We start from the raw sequence: 12,263 nt of genomic DNA, 5'->3' as shown, positions 1-12,263 counted from the left end.
GGAAATGACACAGAAATTGGACAGAAAATAATAAAAAGTACAAGAAAATTACCTGAAAATGAGCAAAAATAACTAAATTAAAAAATAAAACAAACAAACATAAAAATGGGAAAGTTAAAGCAAACAAACAAACTACAACAAAAAACTGAAACAAAAAACAAGGAAATTATTTAAATAAATTAAAATAAAATAAATAAATACATAAATAAATAAAAAGAAAGTTTTCTGGAAATTTTCCTCTTTTTATTTAATTTTCAAAATAAACTAATTTGTTAAAATTTGTGGGATGTTTCTCGCCTAGTTGATTATTACCTTTTTTCCCTATGTTTTTAAAGAAATTCATTTTGCTCAGGGATAAAAGGTTTAAATAATGGTGAGGGGCATCTGAATGAATCCAATAAAACTGATGTCAATCCAGGTTTCAAAGGGTTAAAGAAATGTCTCTGAAATTCATCGCTCTGTGTTTCAGCCTGGTTGATTTATTTGAAATAAGTTACATTTATTTTTTTATAAAGTCTTTTTTACAGATGTGTTCGTGGGCTCAGTTTGTAACGTGATGGCAAAGATTTTAATGTGTAATTTTATTTCTCGTCTCGTCCAGATTAAGAACTAAAATCCATCAATTTTCTCTCGTAGGTTTTTGGATATCTGCACAATATGTAATACAGCAAGATTCTCATGTGTTTAACTGTAATGCAATATGACTTTCTACAGTGCTGACACAGCAACAAGCTGAAACATGAAAACAACTGAGACTCATTAAACTAGAAGCTTCTTAAAGGGGAATTTGGAGTTTTTGTGTTTACGTCAATAGTTTTTTTAAATTGAATATTAGCTCCTGCTGCATCATTGTCACAGAGTCATGTGACCTACAAAAGATTAAAAACGGTTTCCACTGCAGTTTGGACAAATATGGCTTTTTGGAGCAAAAACATATTTGTGATAAATGGGAGGTTTCTTTAAATTGACGTGTTTCCATTAGGCATGTTTTATATTCTCAGTTTCAGTTTGAGCAAATTTAGGGTTATTGGAAACCTGCCTATTGAAAACTGGATCCAGGTTCAAAAATATAACAGTTCGTCTCTAACCTGCCGTCCTTTAAATGAAGCAGATTTCTGCATTTCTGTGAATCTGAACCAAAATTAAAAAATGTAGAACGGTTAAATGGTATTTCAGTATTTATCTGAAATAATCACCTGCGAGTTTGTTGGTCGGCAGCGGCTGGACGCGTCCGCTCTGGGGCCTCCACACCAGCAGGGCCTCCAGGAGCCGGGCCCCTGGCGGCTGCTGCAGGCTGGCCAGCTGCAGCTCCTGCCGCGGTATCCCCAGCGCCTGCCCCAGGCTGCGCTGCACGCCTCTCCAGTGGTCGCCCAGAAACTCCTCTGGCGACAACCCGACCAGCTGCAGCGTCACGCCCGAGTCCAGCGTCCTCTGATCGGCCGCCCACACGTGAACTTTGACCCCGGTCCACACGCTGAACTTCCCGTCGGTCACGCTGACATTGAGCGAGTAGGAGCCCTCCTTCAGGTTTTCATCCGCCCAGATTTTCCCGTCCGTGAGGTCGACGGAGAACCTCCCCTCGGCCGGACTCTCTGACACCAGCTGGTAGGTCAGGACGTCCTGCAGGTCCTGGTCGGACGCGTGCAGCTTCCCGATGACGCGGTTAGCAAACAGGCCGCCGGAGGTGGTGATGAAGACCTCCAGAGGGACGACAGACGGAGGGTACTGGCTCTGCTCGGTGACGTTGATGTTGACCACACAGATGGAGGAGAGAGGAGGGTGACCGCTGTCCGTCACCTGACGGAGACACAGAGGACACATCAGACTGATGTCACATCGCCACAGCAAACTGCAAATGTTAAGTTAGGCCACGTTTAGACGAGAACGGCCTGACCGAAAACAGAAAAGTCTTTCCTTTAAGTTTAAAAAAAAAATCTGCATTCACGTGATAACTTTTCTAAAAAGATCCTCGTGAATCTGCACTCTGTGTCGGATCCACAAAAACAACCCACTACGCTGTAGTGTCCATGCCAGGCCAGTAGTTGGCGGTGTAACTTTGTAACGACACACCATATCGCCCATGGAGCCTGATAAAGGTCAAAACTGAAAAAATAAGGCCAAAATAAGACTAGCCTCCAAATCTCATTTAAAACTCTTCAAAACTGAGAGTGGACAGTTTTTGTGTTCTAACTTGGGGTTTTACTGCCTTTTCATGATATTTATGCTATTTTTTAAAAACTCTGCTGTTTTTAAATGCGCTTTATAAATAAATCTGGATTGGAAACGATTAACGTTTCATGCAGGAACTGCCGTGTAAACAGCCTCTGAGTCTGTTCTTTATTGCAGTCTGACTCCGTATACAGTCAAAACTAGAGAAAAGATCTTTATCTGCTCCCTGAAAGCTGTTTTTTTGTCTCATCAGTAAACTTTGTGCAGTCAGCTGCATCGCTCCTGAACCACAGCAGAACATGAGAATCACTCTGCTCTCACTTCCTCTCGTGTTTGCCAGCGTGATTGTCTGCCGCCCGTCCTGCTGACAGCAGCGTCAGCAGCACACAAACAGGCCGACAGGGACTCTGCAGCGCATCAGCGTTTTATCACCGCACCAGAATTACATTAAGAACTTTACAGTTTCTTTCACAGCCTGAAAACAAGAGTTTGCCACTTTATCATCGAGTGAGTGCAGCAAAAAGACATGAATCTCAAGGGTTAATGTGAAATATTGATATTGACAAATGTTGACAGGCGATTTTTTCATATATATCTGCAATGAATTGTACTACTTTCTCATGAACGAGTTTTAAAGGAATTAGAAAAATGCTTCCTGTGAAAATCTACAGTTTAATATAATAAAAAAGTGTTTTTTGCTCTGTGACTATATTCAACATGACTTTGTTTTGCAGCATTCTCACCTGAATCTTGAGCTGATGATGAGGTTTAACCTTCTTCCTGAGCGGCGCCGAGAGCGACAGCAGGCCGCCCTGATCCACGTGGAAACGGCGGTCCTCGTTGCCGCTGACGATGTGGATGGAGAAAGGCGGGCCGTTTTTGAGCGTGTCTCTGTCCGTCACCACGAGCTGGAGGATCCCGCTGCCAACTGACTCGCCCTCCTGCAGGAGACGGAGTTTATTAAGTGTTTCTATTATTTACTCTATTTTATTTCCAGTTTAACCATTTAACAACTGAGCAAACTGACATGATTTCTTTAAAAAAAAAAAGAAGAAAATGCAACTTGTAGCAAAATGTTTCAAGAAAATGACCTGAAGAAAAGCAACAAAAAAACGAAATAAAATAAATGAAAAATAATTATTATTTTAGACTGAGGAAAATTTCCCTTTTTTATTTGTTAATTTTCTAGTGATCCCCCTTTTTTAAAGATAGTGTTCGGGGTCAGTTTTTCTTTTTTTTTAGTAATAATTTGCAATTAGCCCATTTTTTTGTTAAATGGCTTATTGCCTTTTTCTGCATGTTTTTCTCAGCTAAAAGCAGCACAAGAAAAGTGATGCGGGTGTCAAAGATTTAATGCAGCAAAGTCTGAACTTTGGTTGTGTTCAAAGATGCTCCGACACATGAGATTTAATTCATTAACCTTATACAACACACGTTTTAAATGTTGGATCTGACTTTCCAAAAATGTAGCTCATCAAGTCTTCATGGTAGCTGCATTTAAAGTGCTATAACTCCAAGAAGGGTTAACAAATGCTCCTTTAGTCCCACAGCACAGTAACTTTGACCAAACATAATAATAACAAAGTCCTGAAACTGTTCACGGTGATGGATCACCTGTCCAGAGCCGCCTAAAAAAGCTCCGTCTGCTGACTTTTATATATGATGTTAATAGAATAAAGGCAGGTTATCAATCTAAAAACTTGCGTTCGTGGATGGGCAGCAATTTGGAGTTAATGGACTAAAACATGCAACTCCTGTGCAGTCTTTCAAAATTCAGTTAGAGCAGAATCATAAAAAACACAAAGAAGAGAAATAAACTGGTCAAACTGAAAGAGAGAGAGAGAGAGAGAGAGAGAGAGAGAGTGTCGGGTTCAGAGTTTGAGTCTCTGAGCAGGACAGCGATGCAGAGAGATCTTCACCACAGTGTCACTGTGATACCAGAGCTCCCAGTAAAGAAGGAACTTCTGTTTTACAGTTTCACCCATGTCCGACAGCCCGCTCCGGCGCGGACATGTCCGACAGCCCGCTCCGAGGGCAAAAAACAAACCACAAAAAAGAGCAAAAAGCAAAATAATCGTTCATTAATAGTAATTGAAGTAAAATGTTCAATTAATGGTGATATTGATTTTAGGTATGAGGTTCGGACTTTTGCTGGCAGAATAGGTCCTCCAGGTGGTGATGCCTGTTCTACAGTATATTTGTCATGTTCAATGTCTGACAGAAAATAAATATTTAAACCAAAATTAACCTGATGATATCTTCATATCTCACTTAGGAATCAAAGGAACCTTTAAGCTCGACAGAAACGATTTGATGAATATTACACTATATATCGTTATCGACTGATATGAATCTATCTTGAAAAGGTCTTGAAAAGCTTTAAATTTAAGTGTCTGTGTTAGTTTAAAATATATTAATTGAAATGTTGTCAAAAAAACTTCAATGTCACGTAGATTTTTTTAAAAATGTCACTTTTTAACCGGATACAGCCCAGTCTGACCCGAGATACATCTTTGTTCAAATCACCGAATCATGGCTCATTAAAAACAAAACAAAACACTTTCTTGATCAGCTTCCTGAACAGAAACGTGACAGGATCCTTCAGTGCAGCTAGCTGCTGTTAAATTCGGCAGTAAAACACGGATTATTCATGCGTCACTGTTTAGCATGCTGCAGCAAACACAAACCTCAGTCAGCACCTTAAGAAGTTAATGAACACTGAGGCAGTGTGACTGCTGGCTGCCTTATAACATCTCTGCGTCCTCTGAGGATGATCTGCAAAGACACCGAATCACCTGTCCATCTGCTGCCGCCATTGAAACTGCAACACTGAGAGGGCGCCGGCGCCTCGCCGAGCAGATGTGGCTATCATAAAAAAGGCGTCTAACAGCAACAAAAACAGTCGAGTGAAGGTGTGTGACGTCTACAGGAGACAGGACGACCTGCAGCACCTGTCTGAAGGAATGACAACTCCGCTCTCCAGTTTCAACAACATCCATCTGCTGCACGAGGCCGAGCCGGCAGACGGGACCATATCACAGACTCAGACAGGGTTCAGGTTTTGGCTCGTGGAGCGGATTTTCGGAGCGTGAATGGGACTGTGTGAGCTGGCAGAGCAGAGTGATGGAGAGCTGGCACACACAGATCTGACTGTCAGCGAGTCGCAGCCAAACTGCAGCGCGCTGTGATGCTGCTGCCAGAGGCATGAAGGCACGCAGCAGGACGCAAATATGTGCTCACAGGCACGAGGGCAGGTGGTCCGCACTGCAGCCAGGGGCCGAGTACCAGACAATGGGCCCCCGGGCACACACATGCAACAGGCCCCACCACCTCACACAAGCAGGACACACAGATGTTACAGCTGTTCAGCCTCTTTTTGTTGGTAGTTTTGTGTGTTTAGTTTGGTTATTGTATCTACAGTAAACGTTTTTTTAAAGTCTTTTTGCAGTTGCTTTCACCAGATTATCGGCCTGGATAATTACCAGGGCCAATAGTTTGCATTTTGCCGATCACCTGTGTCTGGGTTTTATTTTAATAATCACAAGATAAAAATTAATTAATTAAAAGTGCAAAGAAAGTGTCAGCATTGGAGGAACTTTTACTTTGTAAAACCGCAGGAAGCTATTTTTATTTATTCATTTTTTATTTAAGATTTTCATTTTTATTAGAAATGCTCATCGTTTATCGGTCTCATTAACTGTTAATCAGCCCTGAAAAAACAATATTAATTGCCCCCTATTGCTTTCCATCTCTTTGTAGTCATTTTGTGTCTCAGCAGCTGTTTTGCAAGAGTTGTTTTGTGTCTTTGTGACCATTTATTTCTATGATTGCTTTGCATCTTTGTTGCCATTTCGAGTTTTTAGTCTCTTTGTAGTTTCTTTGTGGTCATTTTGAATCTCTCTGCAGCTGTTAGGCATCATTTTGAATGTCGTTTTGTGTCATTTTGTGTCATTTTGTGTCTGTGGTTGTTTTGCCCCTTTTCATAATCACTTTAAGACTCTTCAGATGCTCTCTATCAGATACTCTGTCATGTGTGTTGCTTTGTAGTCATTTTGAGTCTCTTTGTAGTTGCTTTGTGGTCATTTTCTTTGCCTTTTGTGTTTCTTTGTGTTTGTTTTGTCCCTTTTCATAGTGGTCGTGAGTCACTTTGTGTTTCTTTGTAGTTGTTTCGTCTCGTTTTGAAGTCGTTTTTTGTTTCATTTTAAAGTCGTTACACGGTCCCGTGTGTGGTCAGGATGCAGAGCAGACATGTTGGAGGTGCGGTGGTCGTCCTACCTGCAGCAGCAGACTGTGGTTGACCTGCGAGAAGACGGGCGGGTTGTCGTTGACGTCGGTGACGGTGATGGTGATGAGGACGGCGGAGGACAGAGGAGGATCTCCTTCATCTGCTGCTTGCACCGTCAGAGAGTAATGAGGAATCTGCAAACAAACACGTGAAAATAACCATTTCTGTTTTTTTATTCATTTCTTTAAAAAAAAAAAAAAAAATCAGTTTGGTTGTTGTCTCTAAAACTTTTTCGGTTGTTTCTCCTTTGCTTCTTGCTTTTGAGACAATATTCTTCATATCTGCTTGTTCATTATGACTTTTTGACAGAAACGCACTGACCTCCTCTCTGTCCAGCGCCGTGCGGACGCTGATTTCTCCACTACGAGGGTGAATAGTGAACTGCTGCAGAGGGTCGCCGCTCACGATGGAGTAACGCAGCAGGTTGTTGACGGGGCCGTCCTCGTCAGTGGCGGTCACCTTGAGGAAAAGACAGCAAGGAAGTGGAAAGGAAAAATGTCTCTTAGTCTTGCTTCTGTCTTTTTTAAATTGGCATTTTTTTACTTAAATAAACAAATACATAAAAACCAATAACATACAAAAATGATTATTTATATATACTGTAACTAGTTATACAAATACGCATCATAGAAAACTATTCAGGAGAGTTCATAATTCATAAATCATTCAAAATTCATACATTGATAAACAGAGAAATGTTATAGGATAACTTGATATTATGCTTTCATCCATTTTGGATATTATTATGATTCAGCAGCTGAGACAAATGGAAAAAAAAAGAAAATAATAGTCTTTATGTTATATTTAATCCATTTTTTACTTTCTTCAGATATATTTATTTAATTTTTAATTCTCATAGTAATCTTCATTCATAAACGTTTCCATTTATGATTATTTATATCGTAATTTTTAACATTATTTCTTTCATTGGTTAATTATTGCTCCCCTTATTACTAAGTAACCACAGTGGCAGTTCTTTTGTTCACAAAAGTACAAAAGAGTTTAGTGATTTATTTTATTTAAACTTCCCACAGACCATTTATAACATCATATGACCAAAACACATGACTGTGATTCGCTCTCACTTCACCACGTTTTCTCCAACAGCCAGCGTTTGATTTATCTTTACATTCATTCTCAATTTGCGGTGTTTTGAAATATCAAATTTCCATTTTCATGAGTATTCTCTCCAGCAATTCGTCTTGCTTCTTTTTGCATCCGCACAGTTTATTAACAGCCCCCGAAAAATACAATCCAACAGAGTGACAGTGTTGGTTAGAGATCCACAAAAGAAACTTGTAAAGAAGATAAAGAGTTAACGTGCGCTGCTGTAACCTGGTTTCTAACATCTGTGTTTGTGTGCAGATTTCAGTTATTAACTTGAAAACAAAGACGTTATCGTGCAGTGATGGACGCACACCAGAGATTTGTTAATTTGTTGTTGATTAAAAATTTGCTAAAACTGAAACAGGGTAATAATCTTCGTTGGCAGATTGCTTAATTTGTTCGAGGAGAAAACTTTTGAGCTCAATAACAGACAAATATGAATCATTAGTGTGGAGGTGTGTCGCAATAAAACAAAGTTCATAGCTTGTTTTCGTCTTTATTTTAATGATGAATCCTGTTATCGCTGGAGGAGCAAATTGGCTCAAGAATTAATGGAGAGAACAAAATTACCGAAAAGTGAGCAATAACAATGCAACAGCAACAGCAATGACCCCATATCCAGTCAAAGCCAAAGAAAAGGGAAATATAATAATAATAATAATAATAATAATAAATAAATAAATAAATAAATAAATAAATAAATACATAAAAATGAAAAAGAAAAAGTGAAAAAAAATAATAACTACAAATTTATAATAATTCTGTAACATGATTTTAGACATATATTTGTGATAAATATGAGAATATTCTTTTCCTATCTTTTTTCTTTTTTTCCCTCGACATTTTATCCTAGCTTAAAAAAAACCCTCTAACTCTACGTATTTCTCACAACATGTGGAAGATTTCTTACCAAGCTGCACATTGCCTTTTTGAAAGATATGTTTTTAAAAGATTTTTTCTCAGGGTTCAGTAATTTAAATACTTGCAAAAGCCACCTAAAAGCACAAGAAGAGTCATGCAGCTCCAGGTTTTAACGGGTTAAGATCTTTCAAACTGTGATGTGTTGCATTTAAACAGTGAAAGTGCAGCGATGGAAACAGCAGTCGGGGGAAGAAAAATGTCAAATCTGAAGCCGTATGATTACAGACTCATCATCGAGCCGAGGTCCGACCATCAGCGAGCCGCTGAGCTGTGTTATTGCTGCGTTATCTCTGCTGCAGGCCTGACAGATGACGGCTGACATGTTGGCGGATACCTGCGTCTGTGTGTGCGTGTGTGTGCGTGTGTGTGTGTGTGTGTTTGCACATGTACACAGCCGGCACGCTGCCAGATCATCTCACAGAAACATGTTGTTATTGTGTGTGGAATTATTGGAATATGTGATTTTTCATGAGCTGATTCTCTGGTTGTGTATAATCTCTCTTTTTTTTTTCCATTACTTGACTCATCGGCAGGCTGCCAGCTGTCATATTACAGACGCGTGTGTTTTCTGTGTCTGATGAAAACAAAGAACAACACAGAAATAACTCAGAGAAATGTCCTTCAGCTTCTATGAACCTCGGAATATATTTCACTTAAAGTCCAATTTGATTCAGTGATTACATTAAAGATTATTGATGGTTCTGTGTCAATGATGTATGAATGATTTAACATGTTGTGTGTGTGTGTGTGTGTGTGTGTGTGTGTGTGTGTGTGTGTGTGTTGAAGAATGTCTAATGAAGTAATTTCATCAGTGTAACCTTCACTGTCCTCCCTGTAGGGAACAGACGTGTAGGTCGTTTGTAAAAGCAGCTCGTTATGACGCGAATTTGCATTTATCGTTAGGTGATGACCTCTAGTGGCCGTAGTAATTATGACGGGAGCAAAGGAGCACGTCAGGCGGAGTCGCCAGATAAACAATAGTTATTGTGTTTGCGTGATAATTTTGCCCTCTGTAAGATGTACGATCAATAATTCCAAATTTGCCGTAATGTGCGATAATTTGATGACTGTGACACTTATAATAAGCACTTAGTTTGGTTTGCATGTCTCCTTTTCACTCATTTCTTGGCTCCGACGTCTGTGTTTACGCATCATTTCTCACATGATCACCTTACTGCCAATCGCATCAATCGGCATGCTGGAAAAAAAGAAAACTGACGTCTGAGCGGTGAAGCAGCCAAAAATCAATTTAAATAGTTGTTTACTAAAGTTATAAATTTAACCTATTTGTTCTCGTGATTGTGACTGGCATAGAACATTTTTCTCAAAATATGATAATTTTGAGCCTCTCTGCGATAGTTTAACATTTCCAATCTGGCAACACTGAAGTCAGTCAAGACGTACAGCGACAACGCAAACCCTCAGGAAGTGCAGCACGCTCTGGAACTAATTATTATTATTTTTTCAACTATGTCTTTATTATATTCAACAATTAACCATAAATAAAATAAAATAGGTTCCATCAGTAGACACACACAGACACACAGACACAGACACACACACACACACACACACACACACACACACACACACACACACACACACACAAACATCTGCGTCTCTTTCTGCTCTTACCTTCTTCACGAGGCTTCCAGGCGTCAGATCCTCTGATATCTCTGCGCTGTAGTCGCCTTGTCCGAACACAGGCGCGTTGTCGTTCAGGTCCGTCACATTGATGATCACCGTGGTGATGTCACTGAGGGACGACTTGCCGCGACTTCCCTCTACAGACAGGTAGTACTCCCGAGAAACCTCAAAGTCCAGCGGGGCGATGAGGGTCAGCAGGCCTGCAAGACAACAAGATGAGGATTAAATTAAATCAAAATGTGACTTAATAGTGACGGTCTGGAGCTCTGCAAAAGCCCTGCTCTGTGTGTGTGTCTGTGAGGTAGAGAGCTGCAGGAGAGAGCGAGGGAAAAATGAAGCACTGAAGTGAGTCTCATGCTGGTGGCTAAAAAAATGGAGACAATTTATACTCAATGTATGCAATAAGGTCATTTTTTACATTGCATGTGGAACAAGCCACAATACTCTGAGTATATTCAATTAATCGCCCACCCATCACAGTTCAGATATTAATAGTATATGCAAAATCAAATCATTTTTTTTCTTTCTTCTCACTCCTTTTTGAATATGTAAAACAAGTCATCATTGAGTTGACCATTTCTTTCATTCCTTTTTTGTGCATCTGTTTTTGTATAATAATTTCTCTATTTCCTTTTTCACATGTTCAGAATCAAATCAAAATAAATCGCAGCAGAGCTCCGTGGTCACAAAACGTGACTAAATGGTGATGCTCAGGAGCTCTGCAAAAGCTCTGCTTTGTGTGTGTGTCTATGAGATGCAGAGAGTCGAAGGAGAGAGCAACGAAAAAAGAAACGCTGAAGTGTGTCTCATGCCGGTGGCTAAAAAGAGAGACAAATTTATACTCGATGTTTGCAATAAAGTCATTTTATATGTCGCACGTGGAAAAAGCCACAATGCATCAAGCATATCCAATTAATCGAGATTTAGAAAGAACTAATAATAAAAGAGGCGCCTCTTATCTGCACACAAAACACCCAGTAACGAGTCGTCCTGATGAAAGGAGCAGAGGAGCAGAGAGCGAAGGGTGAAGAGGTCCGTCTGTTAAAGTGAAGACGGTTTACAGACGAACAAGGATTTCAAACCGTCGCAGAGGAGCAACTCAATTTCAGACAGAAAAAGTGGACATGACACATTCAATCCCCTTAAGGACTCTGACTCTGCCTCTTTTATCGCCGCTGTATATTGAGGTTGGACTTCACGTGGGTGACAGATGACACATGAAGACAAGCAGCCAGCTGTGCAGAGATTTACGGCTGCTGAAAGGTTACAGTCGCAGCTTCACTGAGCCGACGCCGCAGAGGGTTCAACACATATGTCACATGACACGTACACACACGGGGCGCGTCTGACTCAGAGGATATTGCCATCCAAAGCCTGTAGCATAAAAGCATCCTTTTTGTAGCCTATTATACGTCACTTTACATAAAGTGCATTCTGCATTTCAATGTGATCAGAAGCAGAGTTTACATACAGAGCGGATACTCACAGCTTAGATGTTAAAATGAAAAATATAATCATAAAAAGGTCTGAATGGGGATTACTGTCAGGATGAGTAGGGATGGGGATCAATCATTTTTATTCATATTGATAAACATTTTTAACAGAACTTGTTTTGCTTTAATAGCTTAGCAACTAGGAAACAACATATTTCTAGCCTTCAGTAAATGGCTGATGTAACAGGGCCCCTTCATTATCACAGAAACATAACAAAAGCAAAAATATACCAGCAGCACTAAATGAAAAGACATTTTTTTCCATCTCTACTGGACATCTTATATCGCTGAGAAAACAAATTTTTCACACAAACTAATGTGTTATTCAAGTGTTTCGCCAAAAACTAAATTTTTTGTCTTTTTATGTTAAATTTGAACACATCATGGTGAGGTCTTATTTGCCTAATAGTCAATTTTTCTGAGCCAACCCTGAACACATCATAATGAAACCTTATGAAACCTCGTTTATTTAGCTAATGAGCTCTAATCCTGATGATTCAAATTTTTATCTGATGGATTTAGTACAAAGTTTGGGTGTGCTTGGATTTAAATGCTGTGACGGTACGTTATAGGACCCACGGGATTCAGCAGTTTTTCGGGTTTTGAAAAAAAGGTTTCTCTCCCCATCGCTAATGATGAGT

At 39.8% G+C, this 12,263-nt stretch overlaps 1 protein-coding gene across 2 annotated transcripts in view; it reads right to left on the bottom strand.

The window, feature by feature from the left end:
* fat2 (FAT atypical cadherin 2) overlaps positions 1–12,263 on the bottom strand; it is a 165,811-nt gene that overhangs the window by 33,574 nt on the left and 119,974 nt on the right. For both annotated transcript variants that reach the window (XM_088080717.1, XM_042492869.2), the window contains 5 exons: positions 10,118–10,329; positions 6,776–6,913; positions 6,445–6,588; positions 2,913–3,110; positions 1,197–1,797 (listed from right to left, as the gene is read on the bottom strand). In XM_088080717.1, the coding sequence (XP_087936843.1) occupies positions 1,197–1,797; positions 2,913–3,110; positions 6,445–6,588; positions 6,776–6,913; positions 10,118–10,329 (1,293 nt within the window). The remainder of the gene's footprint in view (positions 1–1,196; positions 1,798–2,912; positions 3,111–6,444; positions 6,589–6,775; positions 6,914–10,117; positions 10,330–12,263) is intronic.

The sequence above is a fragment of the Plectropomus leopardus genome, chromosome 8 (genome assembly GCF_026936395.1).
Source record: "Plectropomus leopardus strain MGB_pleo_1.0 chromosome 8, ASM2693639v1, whole genome shotgun sequence".
NCBI lineage: Eukaryota > Metazoa > Chordata > Actinopteri > Perciformes > Serranidae > Plectropomus > Plectropomus leopardus.
Note: the sequence above shows the minus strand (reverse complement) of the source record. Positions and strands in the feature narration are given on the sequence as shown.